This window comes from Chinchilla lanigera, unplaced genomic scaffold (genome assembly GCF_000276665.1).
Source record: "Chinchilla lanigera isolate Chin_1 unplaced genomic scaffold, ChiLan1.0 scaffold00064, whole genome shotgun sequence".
Taxonomy (NCBI): Eukaryota; Metazoa; Chordata; class Mammalia; order Rodentia; family Chinchillidae; genus Chinchilla; species Chinchilla lanigera.
The window spans coordinates 2408268-2423181 of record NW_004955465.1 but is presented as its reverse complement, the minus strand read 5'-3'; the positions used below and the strand labels follow the sequence as shown (position 1 = coordinate 2423181).

At 41.1% G+C, this 14914-nt stretch overlaps 1 protein-coding gene across 4 annotated transcripts in view; it reads left to right on the top strand.

Annotated features, from left to right (window-relative positions):
- The window catches only part of Hivep1 (human immunodeficiency virus type I enhancer binding protein 1), a 137261-nt gene extending 124708 nt beyond the window's left edge, over positions 1–12553 (top strand). For all 4 annotated transcript variants that reach the window (XM_013521853.1, XM_005398821.2, XM_013521851.1 and 1 more), the window contains 2 exons: positions 8836–9344; positions 10853–12553. In XM_013521853.1, the coding sequence (XP_013377307.1) occupies positions 8836–9344; positions 10853–12031 (1688 nt within the window). In that variant the 3' untranslated portion in view covers positions 12032–12553. The remainder of the gene's footprint in view (positions 1–8835; positions 9345–10852) is intronic.
- The last annotated feature ends 2361 nt before the right edge of the window (positions 12554–14914 follow it).

The following is a 14914-nucleotide window of genomic DNA, read 5'->3' as shown; positions in this document are numbered from 1 at the left end:
GAAATCCTTAATTAGTCCTTTAATTATCCAGTAGTACGTAGTGGTTTATGAATGATGCTAAGCTGAATTCTCTGACTGGGCCAGGGTGAAGCGATTCCATCAGGATGTGTACGACTGAGTAAGAAATGAGAACACTTGTACGTAGTAAGCATGTAATGCCTGTACCTAGGCTAGGCAGATTCAGGAGAAATTCCCTGTGTTTCTAAGTTAACCAGTAGAAGACTTAGAATTTCTTTTAAGAAGTGATAGTTTTCTGTGAAACAGAAGGAAAGTGTGTGTGGGGATGATGGAGAGGTAGGCATTGTGAAAGAGTGCACTACTGTGTTGGTCTTGAGAGAATAAAATCAAGACCCAGGAGAATAGACAAATAATTTTTAAAAACTTACTTTTCAGAAAATAATTTTCATCCTGTGGAAACACTGCAGTAGCAGAGCAGAATCTGGTGACTCTTTGCCCAGCTGCCCATCATGTTGGCCTCTTACAGAACATCGGTCAGCCTTAGAAGCCAGCTCAGCTTGTGCTTCTCACCGAAGCACAGGCCCAGGTGGCGTTACACCAGATTTCCCCTCACCAGTCCCTCTTCTGTCTCAGGTTCCCACACTGCGCGTAGGCACAGCGTACCCGCCGGGGCTGCAGTGTGTGTCTCAGTCTTGCCTGTCTTTCTGGACCTGGACAAAGAGTACTGAGGTTATTTTGAAGGTGCTTCACTTTGGGCCCTTGGCGGGTGTTATGCTGAGGTTGGGGTCGTGTGTGTTAGGATGGATGTCAGGCCTGTGTGTTTTCTCAAGTGCATCACGGCAGGGTGCCGACGGCAGGGTGTGTGGTCAGTCATGAAGGTGCTGTCTGTAGGACTCTGCTGTAAGCTGAGCGTTTTTCCTTTTATACTATCGAATCTTAGTGGGGAAGTACTTAGAGACCATGCAGGCAGCCTGTGCACACATTGGCGGCTCGTGTCTGTGGCACTACCGTGGTGTTGTGATTTATTAATCAGAGTCTTTCTGTAAGGGAAGGTTACCATTTCCCCGTTCATTCATTCGTTTGTTCGTCTCTGTGGGTGTGGGCTCAGGCCCTGTATTCTATTCCTTGGGTTATGATCCAGTACTATTGCTGCCTGCTGGCTAGCTCAGGTTCCAGTAGGCTGTGGCCCTTGAGAGCACTTCAAGCTCTGTTCCTGCGCATTTCCAGCACGCCTCCATTTTTTAAGCAGTTCTTTACTCTCTGCTACTTCAAGATGTTCCCGCCTTACACTTGGCCATTTCTCTAAGGACTCCTGGCTCCTTTAACTGGAAAACGACATTTAGAACCTAAGATTTAGAATCTAGACAGATGTGCACATTGCTGCTGACCCGTCACTGTTTCTAGTCCCTCAAATTGGACAGACCTAGGAAACATAGGTGTGCAGGTGGGCATGTACACGTGTGCCATGTACATGTAACTTCCATCCCTACTGCAGCACCACAAGGTTTATTCTAGCCCTCTCCATTCACTGATGAGACGCCTGATTCTCATCTACAATTAGGTGCATTTGTTCAACTCAGGTATACACATTTAGTTTCAGAAATCCTTACCTATAACTCTGTAAGAAACAGATTTCCAGCTACAAACCAACCTGTACAGCCGTTTTTGTCGAGGCATGTTGATGGGATTCATCTGCACAGGTCCAGGTCATCCGCCATTGCTTACCTTCCACCTTACTTTCACTGCTTGTCCTGTTTTATTGTGTTTTTATTTAACACCACTGATTTACTATATAAACTAATGTTGTTGACAGATCCATTTGATTCTGTGTCAGTTTGCACAGTTATGTCCAGCAGCTTCTATCGCCTGAAAATTCCTGTGTGCTACTTTTTTACAGACCTTGGCAGCCACCAATCTGTTTCCCTGCCTGCAGGAGTACTTTTCCTGGAAGGTTACAGAAAAGAGATAAAATCTGTATCTTGGTTTCTTTTTTTTTTTTTTTTTTTCCCCCCCCCCCCCCCCGGTACTGGGAATCAAACTCATGACCTTGCGCTTGCCAGGCAGGCACTGTGCTGCTGAGCTAAATCCCCAGCCCCCAAAAATCTGTATCTGTGTCTATCAATCTGTCTATCAATCTGTCTGTCTATCTACTGTCTTATCTCTGTGGTCTGATCTGTTTCATTTGCCAAAATACATGAAGATTCATTCATATTGTCTTGAGTCAGTTTATTTTGTTTTGTTGCCAATTAGTTTTCCATTGTATTTATTTCATAGGTTGTTATTCACTGACCAGTTGAATGATACCTGGATTGATTTCAGTTTGGGGCTATAAGGAATAAAATTCATTATTCTTTTAAGATTTTTTATTTCAATGTAACAGGTAGGTATTAATAAAGAACACATACTGAATTCTTCTGTGAAAAAATAAAATTCCCTAACCAAATAGAGGATGCCAAGTGTTAATATACCAGAATTGCCAAAATGTTACTCAGCATACGGGTCACAAATATTCTCTGTTCCAAGGATAAAACTAACTTTTCAATGAACAATAGAAGCTAGTAATGTAAATGAAGCAAATTAGCATTTAAGCTTGTGTGTCTGATTTCTTTCACTTAACATTTTGTTCTGCAGTTGCATCCATTTTTCTAAAAATGCATTGTTTATCTTTCTTTATGGTAGAGTAGTACTCCATTGTGTGTAAAAACCACACTTTCTTTATTCATTCATCTGTTGATGGACATAGACTGTTTCCAAGATGTAGCTATTATAAATTGTGCTGCTATAAACATGGGTGTGCATATATCCCTGTCATATGATTTTTACTCTGCTGGGAAGGAGGATAGAAGGGTCAAATGGAATTTCTATTTTTAATTTGTTAAGGGATGTCCACACTAATTTCCAGTGGTTGTACTAGTTTATATTCCCTCCAACAATGTAGATTTCCTTTATCCTAACATCTTCACTGGCATTTGTTACTATTTGAATTTTTAATGACAACCATTCTTTCTGTGGTAAAATGGTATCTCAATATAGTTTTAATGCGTATTTCTCTATTGGCTAGTGCTGTTGAACATTCCTTCAAGTGTTACTGGCTGTTTGTACTTCCTCTGAGAATTGTCTTTTCATTTTTTATTTTGTTTATTTCCTTATTTATTTTTGTCCCTTTTGAGACAGGGTTTCATTGTGCAGTTCAGGCTGGCCTTCAACTCATTTTGTAGTTCAGGCTGGCCTCAAACTTGTAGCAGTTCTCTTGCCTCACCCTCCCAAGTGGCTGGGATTACAGATACGTGCCACTGTGCCTGGCATCTTTTCATTTTAGTTGCCTGATTTGTGATTGGGTCTTTTATTTTGGAGGGTCTTTTTTTAAAAAAAAATTCTTTATATGTTCTGGATATTAGTCCTCTGTCTGAGGAATAGCTGGTAAAAAATTGTTCTCATTCTGTAGGTTGTCTCTTTGTTCTGTCGTTTCTTTTGCTGTGCAGAGCTGTTTAATTTGATATGATCCCATTTGCTGACTCTAGTTCTTGTGCCCGTTGGGTTCTTTTCAGAAAGTCCTTGCCTGTGCCTGGAACACTTATAGAGTTACCTGTTTTATCTTTCAGCAGATTATTTCTGTGCTAACATTTGATCCATCTTGATTTTACATTTACTGTATTCTGTTTGGAGTTTCTTGTGAAGGATTTTTGCACCTATATTCATTAGAAAGATTGGCCTGTAGTTCTCTTTTTTGGTTGGATCCTTGTCTGCTTTGTGGGTCAGGTTAATGCTAGCTTCTAGGATGAATTTGAGAGTAAGACTTCCCTTTACATTCATTAAAGAGTTTGAGGAGTGTTGGTGTTAGATCTTGCTTGAATTTCTTGTAGAATTCAGCAGTGAATCAGTCAGGCCTTGTGCTTTTCTTAGTTGAGTTTTTATTACTACCTAAATTTCATTGCTGTTTATTAGATTTTATAAGATTTGAAAAGTCTCCTTTTCTTTCCATTTATCTTTAAACATGCTTTGTTAGCTAGATATTTTGGAGAAAGTACCATGTGCTGCTGAAAAGAATCTGTATTCTGTTATTGGGTGGAACATTCTATAGATATCTATTAAGTCCATTTGTTCAAAGGTTTGGTTTAACTCTGATATTTCTTTAACTTTTCACTTAATGCATCTATTTGTGATAGTGTGGTACTGAAATCCACAAGATTGATGTTCGCTAATCTTTATGTCCTGTATGTAGTTGGGTGCACCGTAGTTTGGTGCATATATGTTTAACATTGTTATTGCTTCTTGTTGAATAGTTCCCTTAACCAACATGTGCTCTCCTTTGCCTCTTTCATTTTTTTTTTTTTTAATTTTTTATTTTTTTCCAGTACCGGGAATCAAACTCACGACCTTGCGCTTGCAAGGCAGGCACTGTGCTCCTGAGCTAAATCCCCAGCCCCTTCTTTGCCTCTTTTAATCAGCTTTGGCTTAAAGTACACTTTGTCTGAGAATAGGGTAACTATTCCTGCTTATTTTCTGGTTCCTGTTGCATAGAATATTGTTTTCCACCCTTTAATCTTTAGTCTATAGATTTCCTTTTGAGTTAAATGTGTTTATTGTATACAACATACCACTGGATTTTTCTTCTTGATCTGTTCTGCTATTCTGTGTCTTTTGATTGGTGAATGGAGTCCATTCTCATTAATAGTTATAATTGATACGTATTGACTTATTCCTGTTATTGTATTATTTACTTGTTACTATTCTGCTTTCTTTCCCTTATGCTTAACTGGTAGATCTACTTGCTGCATTCATTCTTTTGGACCTTTTTGCATTGTTAGCTTCATTGTCTCTAGTATATGAGAATTTGTGGAGCATTGGTTTGGTGGTCATGGATTACTTTAGGTGCTCTTTATCACACAAATGCCTTATTTCTCCATCAATTTTGAAAGATTATTTTGCAAGATATATCAATCTAAGTTGGAAGTTGTTTTCTTTTAGGACTTGGAATACTTTATTCCAAGCTGTCCTTGCTTTTCAGATCTGTGTTAAGTCTGTTGTAATTCTTGTGGATTTTCCTTTGTAGGTGATTTTTCTCTTAACAGCTTCCAAGATTGTGTTTTTATGTTGAATTTCTAGGATTTTAATTATTATGTGGCATGGAGTGGTTTTATTTCTAGTCATCGCTATTCAGGGCTCTCTGTGCCTCACTTACCTGTGTATTAAATTCTTTTTCCATGTTGGGAAAATATTCTGCTGTTACTTTTGTAAACAGTTTTTTGTATGCTCTTTGGGCTGTCTTCTGATTTTCATTAATTCCAGTTATTCTTATGAGTCTTCTTTGAGTCATCTAGCAGCTATTGGATCCATTTTTTATATTCTCTTACTATTTTTAATGTGTCTTTCATGAATTGATCACTAACCATGTCCCTGTCTTCTGGATGTGACACTGTCCTCACTCTGGTTGCTTATGAATATTCTTGTACATGCGTTTTTACTCTTGAGTTTGATGCCTAAGAGTTCAATTTTTAGGTCACATGGGAGGGTATGTGTTTCGCTTTGGAAGAAACTGTCACTTTTTTAAAGCAACACTACCAGTGCCTACCCACCAGCAATGGATGAAAATTCTGTTACTCTTTTACCTTAGAAAGGTCTTTTTAGTGGGCATAGAACTATGGGTTTGACTATTTTCTTACTGTCATTGTTACTGTGTTTTTCATTTGCAGCATTTTTATTTCATTCTTCTTTGTTACTTTCCACCTGAAAGATTGCTTGTTGCCCATCTTTCCTATCAAAGCTTTGAACATATTAATCATAATTATTTAAAATTCTTTCTCATTTATGCTATCATATTTGATTTTAGTTCTAATTGCTTTGTCTCTTTGGAGTATTTTTTTTCTTGCCTTTTTGTATGCCTTATAATTTTGTGACAAAGCTGTACATCTTATATAAGGCAGTAGCAATTTATGTAAATCATCTTTGTGCTTGGGATGGCCATCCCTCTTCTGTGGCCTTCACTGTGGAGGTCGAGTTGGGCTGATGCTGTAGCTGCCCTCCCTGCACCGTAGACTTGAGATCCCTGCAGAGAGGGATGCCTTGTGTTTGGAGTGGAGTTGGTTTACAACAATGCTGTCCATTCAGTATTCTCATTTTAAATCTTCCCCTCGACTATACCCGTGAAGAGGCCCCTCTACATCTCTTGATCCTTTTCTGTTTCTCTTCCATCACATATCCTTCAGAGCTCTCTAGTCTGGCATTTGGAGATAAAAAGGAAGACAGTGTGCCGTCTCTGTTCTGCTGAGCCTCCTTCTTGTGCATGCACTGTGTTCTTACCTGTGGCTCTCTTGGGCCTCCTCCACATTCCCAGGCTCTGCTGTAGTCCTGTCCCTCCCTCAAAGAGCTGAGCTGTTACTTTCCTCCATTGCAGTGAATGTTCTCCAGGGTCCTGAGGACAGCAGTAGCAGATGGGTCCAGGTGAAGTTGTTTGCCTCTCCCATGAGGGTGCTGCTCCTCTCCCCAGATCTGCCCCACAGCCGACGCTTCTTAGTACCCGTTCTCATGAATGCCTGATGTGGCTGCGATACAGGGCCCACAAGAGCCCCAGAGGTTTGCTGTCCTGACAGCTCACAGGTCTGCTGTCCTGGGCTCTAACCAACTATTTTACTGTCAACGATTTTAGCTGAACTCTTGATCCGTAACAGGAAACTTCCTGCCACATATACCCTGCAAGTGACACAAGCATATGTCTTTTTCTGCAGAAACATTTTTCAGATTTTGGGCTGTTTGATTCTCTAGGACCTCAGTGTTTCAGTGGGTTTTGAAAAAGTCTTAGTGGAAGTTAATATGTCCCATCCTGGTTACTTGCAGCAAGGCTAGCCTGGGATGGCATCAGCCTTCCTCTCCAAGGACCCAGTCTTTTCCCATCCAGTTCCCTGTGCTCTTTCAAAAGAAGATGGATCTTTTTAAAAAACATCTCTTCTGACACTTAAATGGAAAGTTTGGTCAAATTGAAGAAGACTTTTGTAACTTTAGAATTTCAAACACCAGACAAGACACCAACAAAGTTTGTCTGAGGAATTTGGAGTCCAGCAATGACCAGAAATCACCCATCCACCACCAGCATACACCCCCAGTGGGACTCTGATTTATTGATTGACTTACTTGTTTGCAACATTACAATAGTAGAACCTGGGAGAAAAAAGGTTATGAAATCTTCTATTAAAGGAACCCAGATACATATTTTATCTTTGAATATCTTAGTTTTAAAAATAATACATATCCATGAAAATAGCATAAAGCTTCTAGCCTTTTCCATTCCCTAGAAATAATCCTCAGATGTTTTGGTGTAGATTCTCTGAGACTTGTCTACTTGCCATGTAGAAAGAACAATATAAAATTAATATTTGGGAAATCCAGGAAAAACAACTATTGTTTATTTCTCTATTTATATATTTTCTGTCTGCAAAAAATACAGTAATTCCCCTCACCTACAGGCAAACTTCCAGGACTCCCCAGTGGATGCCGGAAGGCTCAGATAGAACTGAACACTCTGTGTCCAATGTTTTTTTACCTGTATCTATACACCTGCTGTAAAGTTTAACTTACAAATTAGGCACAATATGAAATAATGATATCCAGTAATAAGGTAGAGCCATTTAACAATACACTGTATTATGTGAGTGTCATGTCTCTGAATATTTTTTGTGCTGTTCTTACTTTCGTTCCGTGGTGACAGGAGATGGTCAGTGCCTTGGGTGATGAGGTGAGTGGTGTGGGCAGCATGATGCAGAGTCAGGCTGCTGCTGCCCTCTCTACCAGAACACAAACCCTGCCGCGACCTGACAGCACTGCCACTCTGTCCTGTAACCAGGGTGCAGCCTAGTGGCTCACAGGCAGGTCTCACAGCATGGGTGGTCCTTATCACACTGCTCAGAATGAAGTGCAGTGTGAAACTTGTTAGTGGTTTAAGGCTGGAATTTTGTATTTAATATTTTGGGCTAGTTGACTGAAACCATTAAAGGCAGTACCACGTATGTTCCCGCACTGCCACACACGTGCACACCCGTGTCACAGCAGAACTGCACGTGACTTCATGCACCTTTCACCCCTCCCTTTACACTGTTCAAAATTCACTAACTTGCTAGGAGAAAGTACCTCTAATTTACAATATTTTGAATGGGTGAAATTTTTAAACAGAGTCCCACATGAGTGAATAAGTACTTTGAAAATGTTCCTGGACCACTTCTCCTATTCTTTGTTAAACCCAGACTTTTGTGAGCTGTGCATATTAATGACTTTTAGGTAATGTTCCCCTTCTTGTGATAAATCGGTTAAAAATGGACATATTTAAAAATTGACATCATACTTTAAATTTTTAAAAATGAAAGTTTAAATATGAAGTGAATTTTGCTGTGGAAACCTGTTTGTAGTACTTGTCAAGGATTAGAGAAAATTATTTTGATCATAGGACAAATGCCATCAATTTTTTATTTTAACTTATTGAATGAAATGAAGACACAGGGAAGTAGAGGACAAAAAGAGACCATGAAAAAAAGTTGCGTTGAACTCTGGATTAATTTTTAACTGGTTGCCATATTTTAGGACTTTTTCAAGAACAGTGTTTAAAGCTTTCCCTTCAGTTTCTTTATATGTCACCTTCTTCCTGTTGGTTCCTCTTTCATGGCTTATCCTTAATGTGCTTGCCCGGCCATGTCACTGTCCCTCAGAACCTCTCTGCTCGGGAATCTTGTCATGCAGACTGTTGCTTCTCTTTGTCTTTGACCTCAGGCTTCGTGCATAGGGCCTGACCTTTATATTTCTCACAGTGTCGCCCAGCTTCTGAAAGCTGAAAGATTGAATTTTTGTACTTGTAGATCATTTTGTAATGCAACCTTTCGGTTGTTTACCTAGATGAGAAACAGAGATTCAGCTATGAGCGGTCTGGATGTGACCCTGAGGAATCTGATGGCCCCGATGAGGATGATAATGACAATGACGAGGACGATGAGGACAGCCAGGCTGAGTCCATCCTGTCTGCAGTCCCATCAGTCACGGCCAGCCCGCAGCATCTGCCATCTAGAAGTGGCCTTCAGGACTCTGTGAGTGCCGACGAGGACGTGAGGGTTCCCGATTGCTTCTCTGGGGTGCACATGGACCCCATGGACATTCTGCCTAGAGCACTGCTCACCAAGATGACTGTCCTGAGCACCGTGCAGTCCGACCTCAGCAGGAAGCTGAGCTCTCCAGCAAAGGCCAGGCAGCAAGCAGCAAAGGATGAAGACGACACGGCTCCTTCTGCAGACTCTTGCAGGTTGCCTGAAGTGACCCCCAGGTCCCCAAGCCATCAGATGTCTCTGGACTACCCAGAACCAGGAGTGGTACAAAGTTCTGTGGCGGAGAAGGCAATCACATTAACACAGGTAAGTGATTGGTGGTTGCTTTTTTCTTCTTTTACCCTTTAAGTATAGAGAGCCTAATAGTTTACAAAAATAATACACTGAAATGATTTCTTTATGGACAAACCAGTGTGGTTTTTTTTTTTTTTGTTATAGTTAATGGCAGAAATTCCTTTAGAATCTTAAGTACTTTAATGAAAATTCACATATTGTATTATAAATCTATGAAAGAACCAAGTGCTGCTTTAAAAACTTAGCCATTTATTATTGGGTTTTTTAAAAATTTAGAAATAAAACGTGCATGTGTCAGTTGTGAATAGAAGTCCTGGGGCTTGTTTATCCCAGGACTTCCTCTGAATTGTTTTCCACTGGATTTGCACCACATTCTCCAAATAAATGCTTTGTGCTTTACCAACATTGGCAAAGTACTTCGTGGCTTTCGTGGCCAACTTAAAGTGACCCAGAAATGTTTGAAGAGCTCACTTTGCCTAGATGATAAATAAGAGTGCCATGGCCACGTGAGCAAGCTCTTCCCAGCTCCAGCCTGGGCCAGACTCTGGTTTTGTGGGCCCAGGATAGGCACTGAATGCCCACGCCTTGCCCTGTGGCCCCTGACCAGTGAGTGGTTCTCAGCCGAGTACATCACCATGGACTCTCTTCTTAACCTCATGTATGTGTATAATTTATTTCCAAATGGGACAGGTGTGGGTTTGGTGGGTAACAGTGGAGAAAAAATAAAGGACTGTAAAGGCTTGGATTTCTACAGACTAACTGGCCTAAATTAATATAATTTAGTTAAATTATGTTGGTGCTAAAGTTATATTGATACAGAAATATGTGGATTAATGAAGTTTCATAATACAGGTCTAATCAAGAAAAAGGCTAATAATTAGGTACGAATCTTGGGGTGGTAGAGAGGATGGGCAAGATTTATTCCTTCCAGTAACTGCTTTCCTTCAGTATTAGTGACCCACACCCCGAACTTCTCTGTCCCCAACCTCTCGCGTGCCTGCCAGCACTTGAACATCTGGAATTCAATAGCGTTCCTGAACGTAGGAATATGTGAAGTAAAGGAGCCCCTGCAGAGTTTTGTTTCTTTGAGCAATAGCTCTTTAATTTGTGAATGAAGATTCTTGGTTAATTTTTCCCCAGTTCAGTCAATGTCCAACATCCAGAATTTCTCAACAATTCCTAATCTCTAAAATCAGGTGGAACCAGTGGTACCAGGAATAATAGCAGCTGCATGCAGAATATAACTGTGGCAAACTGAGTTACTCTCAGTTTAAAATATGGTGATACCCAGGAAAGTGGTTTGAAAAATGCAAAGCACGATACGAACGTATTATTTGTCCTAGGAAAGAAAGATGCAGTTGATTTGTTTACTTAGAAGTTCATTTGTAAACACAGAATAGTTTTTAGCAAGCTTATCATTGTTAAAGACACATGCAAACTTTGCCATCACTGAAAATAGGTTAGCACCAGCATCTGCTGAGCCAGCTCTGCTCTCACGGCTCACGCTCCTTGTCTTGCAGGGGATACCATCCGGCAGACTCCTTCCTGCTGCAGCTGGGCCCGCCCCGCAGCCAGTGGTGGGGGCTCTCTCCATGACCTCCCCGCATCCTGAGGCTCAAGAACAGAAGCAGCAAGTAATCCCACAGCCACCCGCAGTCCTGCCTTCTCCCCAGACGCGCTTGTTCAGCCACCTCCCCCTGCATTCCCAGCAGCAGTCAAGGACGCCTTACAACATGGTGCCCGTGGGAGGCATCCACGTGGTACCCGCCGGCCTCACCTACTCCACCTTTGTGCCCATTCAGGCCGGGCCAGTGCAGCTCACCATTCCTGCTGTCAATGTCATTCACAGGACCATGGGCCCCACTGCGGATGCCATCCCAGAAGCTCCTGGCACGACAAATCCCACCGGAGTGGCTGAGTTGAGCAGTGTTGTGCCATGCATTCCCATTGGCCAAATACGTGTGCCGGGCCTACAGAACCTCAGTACCCCGGGCTTGCCGTCTCTCCCCTCGCTAAGCATGGAAACTGTCAACATCGTAGGCCTGGCCAACGCCAATCTCACCCCGCAGGTGCATCCGCCAGGCCTCTCTCTCAACGCTGTTGGGCTGCAGGTTTTGACTGCAAGCCCTTCCTCTCAAAGCAGTCCCACCCCTCAGGCACACATTCCAGGTCTGCAGATCTTGAATATAGCCTTGCCCACTCTGATTCCCTCTGTCAGCCAGGTCACCACGGAAGCCCAGGGGGTTCCAGAGATACCAGCTTCCCAGAGCAGTGCATGTGACATGCAGCCCAAGCAGACTTCTGTAGCCAGTGCCAGCCAGGTCAGCAGGACCCAGTCTCCTCAGGGGTCACCTAACATCCAGCAGGAAACCGCAAAAAAAGTTCTGGGTCCCGCTGCCCCTGCAGGCAGCCATGCAAGGCACGATGGCTCCAGCAGAGTGGACGCAGAGAACGCAGCTTCCGCAGATCATGGGAAGCCCCAGCCTGAGCTCCCTTCCACCCAGGGCCAGCCCGCACGTGCAGCAAATCCTCCACCAACAGCACGAGCTGCGGTCTCCCCAAAGCCATCAGGGCCGCGGTCTCTCTGTGCCGACAGACAGGGGCCCTGGTCCTCCGCGCTGCCCCCACGGCAGCCCGCCGCGCACTTCAGCGACGTGAGCAGTGATGACGACGAGGACCGCCTGGTGATCGCAACCTAGGGGTTTTTTATTTTTTTAATAACTTAATGGTTTCTTTGAAAACCCTCCTTTCCTTAAAGCACATTTTTCTGGCATAAACTCATGACTAATCTTTGTGCAATCATGAACTTTGACCAATAATTGTTGTTTTGTGTCAGCTCCAACCATTTTTGTACATGTTGTATAGACAATTGTGCCTTTTAGGAGTTTTACGTTTAGAAACTGTACAGATTGTTGAATATCTATATACATGAAAATATGTTATATATGTACATGAAATCCAGGTAGTTATTTGTGTTTAGTAAGAAGAATCTGTCAAATAAATCAAATGATTAAATTATATGTTGCACTGTTAAATATAAATTTTTATGGCCTTGGGGCAGAGTTTCTGTGTATAAATTAGTATGTAAACTCCATATTTATTGTATTCATATTAGTCTTTAAAAACGGATCTGTCCTCTTTGTGTAAGACAGTAACTTTACACTTCAGGCAGATTTTCTGTGTTATGAAATGTTTCAATAAAATATTGTTTACTGACTTTACTATGGCTTAAATTGTGCCTTCGTCATACCATCTGGTGATCAGTAATCTGCATCTGGAAAACAGCCCAGGGACCCTCTTTCCATGTGCCCCTCCACCTGGGGTAACACACAACTGCAGCCCAGCACTGCACACGCTTGTGTTTCTTATTTGAGAGAAGTAACCCATTTTGAGATATTTCGTGTAACATATAGTCTGAAATGGGCAAACTTCTAGAGGTGGACATGAAGGTTTCTGGTAAACAAAAAATGAGCAGTGGTCCTGAGAGCTTAGTTTGGATGGGACTCAGGGAACCGTGACACCCCCAGGCGCCAACCCCTGTGCATCGGCCTCCTGCTTCATGCCTGCCTGTGGCACGGAGAGAACTCCATCCACTCTACGAAGCCACAAAGGAGCCAAGGTTTGTGGAAGAGCCAAATTCAGACTTCTGACTCAAGTACTATAATTTTTTAGAAATGATTATTTTCCCTCCTGGGAGATTCAACTTTCATTCATTCAGAAAAATGACCACAAGGAGTGGAGATGTACAATTACAACTGTAGTAATTTGCATTATTGCCAAAGGATTACAGAAGTTGGATTGGGAGAAAAATGTTTTAATGTTGGAATTCGAGTATTAACATTATCAAGATAGTGCATTCACAGTTAGAGAGGCCTGCTTTGTGAACACAAAACTGTCAGGGACTGAAGTTTTCTGGGGGGCTGAGAGACCTGGAGACAACTGTTAGCCACCCAGGTCATGCCTGTGACTTTAGCAAGGGCACCTGGTACCCTGGAGCTGCTGTCATAATCTCAACTAGGATCTCCAGGCTTCGATTCAGGCCCAGAATGATGATCCATCATGCTTTGATGCATGCTTCAACTTAAATTTATACCTTTTCTCTGATTAAGTAAAACAGATCCTCAAAAATGCTAATACAGATTTTATATTCCAAGATAGGTTTGAAAAGACTTCTGGAATTCTTCAACTATGATTGAAGTTTGGGTAACACTGCCCAAATGACAGAGTTGTTGAAAAATGAGGTCTATTATCTGTCCAGTTTCTGAAAATTACTAAATTTTAATTTTGTCTCATGACCTTGTGTTATACTTTCATTGCCTAAAATTTTAAAATTTTATAACCCTAGTGAATGCCCTTTCAGTCTTGTTTCCATAGCTGTACTCTAGATTAAAAGGTAATGGTAAGAATTTTAGCATTAAAGAGTTTAATGTATGTAGACTTTTCTTAATTTGGAGAATTTTACATTTAACCATGTATTAAACACTGGTATGTTTGGATGTTACCTTAAAAATCTGCGAGATAAGAAATATTACCAAAGTCTGAGCCTTTGTATTCTGAAATAATCTCATACTCAAAATGGACAAGGAAATAGTTGATTTTCTTCAGTCAGTTTTCTTCAGCTTTCCCAAGGAGTTCTGTCCATTTGATATTCCCCAATACAATTGATCAGCAAAGAATGTAGAGAGGTGATAGAGCTTCATTTGGCTTTTTACTCTCATGCTTTTCGCAAGACCCAGCTTGGTAGAGAACCACTGTACAGTGACAGAAAATCTCAGTAAGTTATTGGCAAATCTATAAAAAGCATAATGTGAAGCAATTTTAACATCTTGTGTGAATCTACTCCAAGGCCACCATCAGAAGTGTTGGAAAAACAGTTAAAGAGCTGAAGGTCATTTTTCTAGTTTTTAAAGATGAACATTTTTCTAGTTTTCAAAGGTGAGCAAAGATGTTATGAAAATTTACTCTTAAGTTAAAATAAGGGCATTCAATTAACTTGTTTTCATTCCCCCAATTTAGGCCATGATACCTATTTCTTCCAGAATTATAATTACCTGATGATAATACAGAAATTTTGTTCCTCATTTTTTAAAATACAGCATGATATTCCTTCACAGAACAAGTATAACACCTTTCTCATTAGTTAATCCCTGACCTGAATTTTAAGTGGTGGTACTTAATAAGGATTATAGAATGTGATCATTAGTTTTGTTAGAAGATTGTCAAGATGGTACTTCATACTACTAGGGTCAAACTTACATCAGTGCTCTTCTTGACTTTTCTGTTTTTTTTTTTTTTTTTGGTTTTTCTCCGGTACCGGGAACCGAACTCACGACCTTGCGCTTGCCAGGCAGGCGCTTTTGCCGCTGAGCTAAATCCCCAGCCCCAACTTTTCTGTTTTTAACCTTACTTTTGAGATCAAATTGAAGCAACATCAAAAACATGCTTTTTAGTGCAATTTTGTTTCAAAACCATCTGCAAATTGTAAGGATGTTAAATCTTAAAACATACTCCTTTAAAGTGACTTCCCATAACCTTGGAAAATTACAGTAGCTAACATTCAAAAAAAGGTTATTAGATAACTT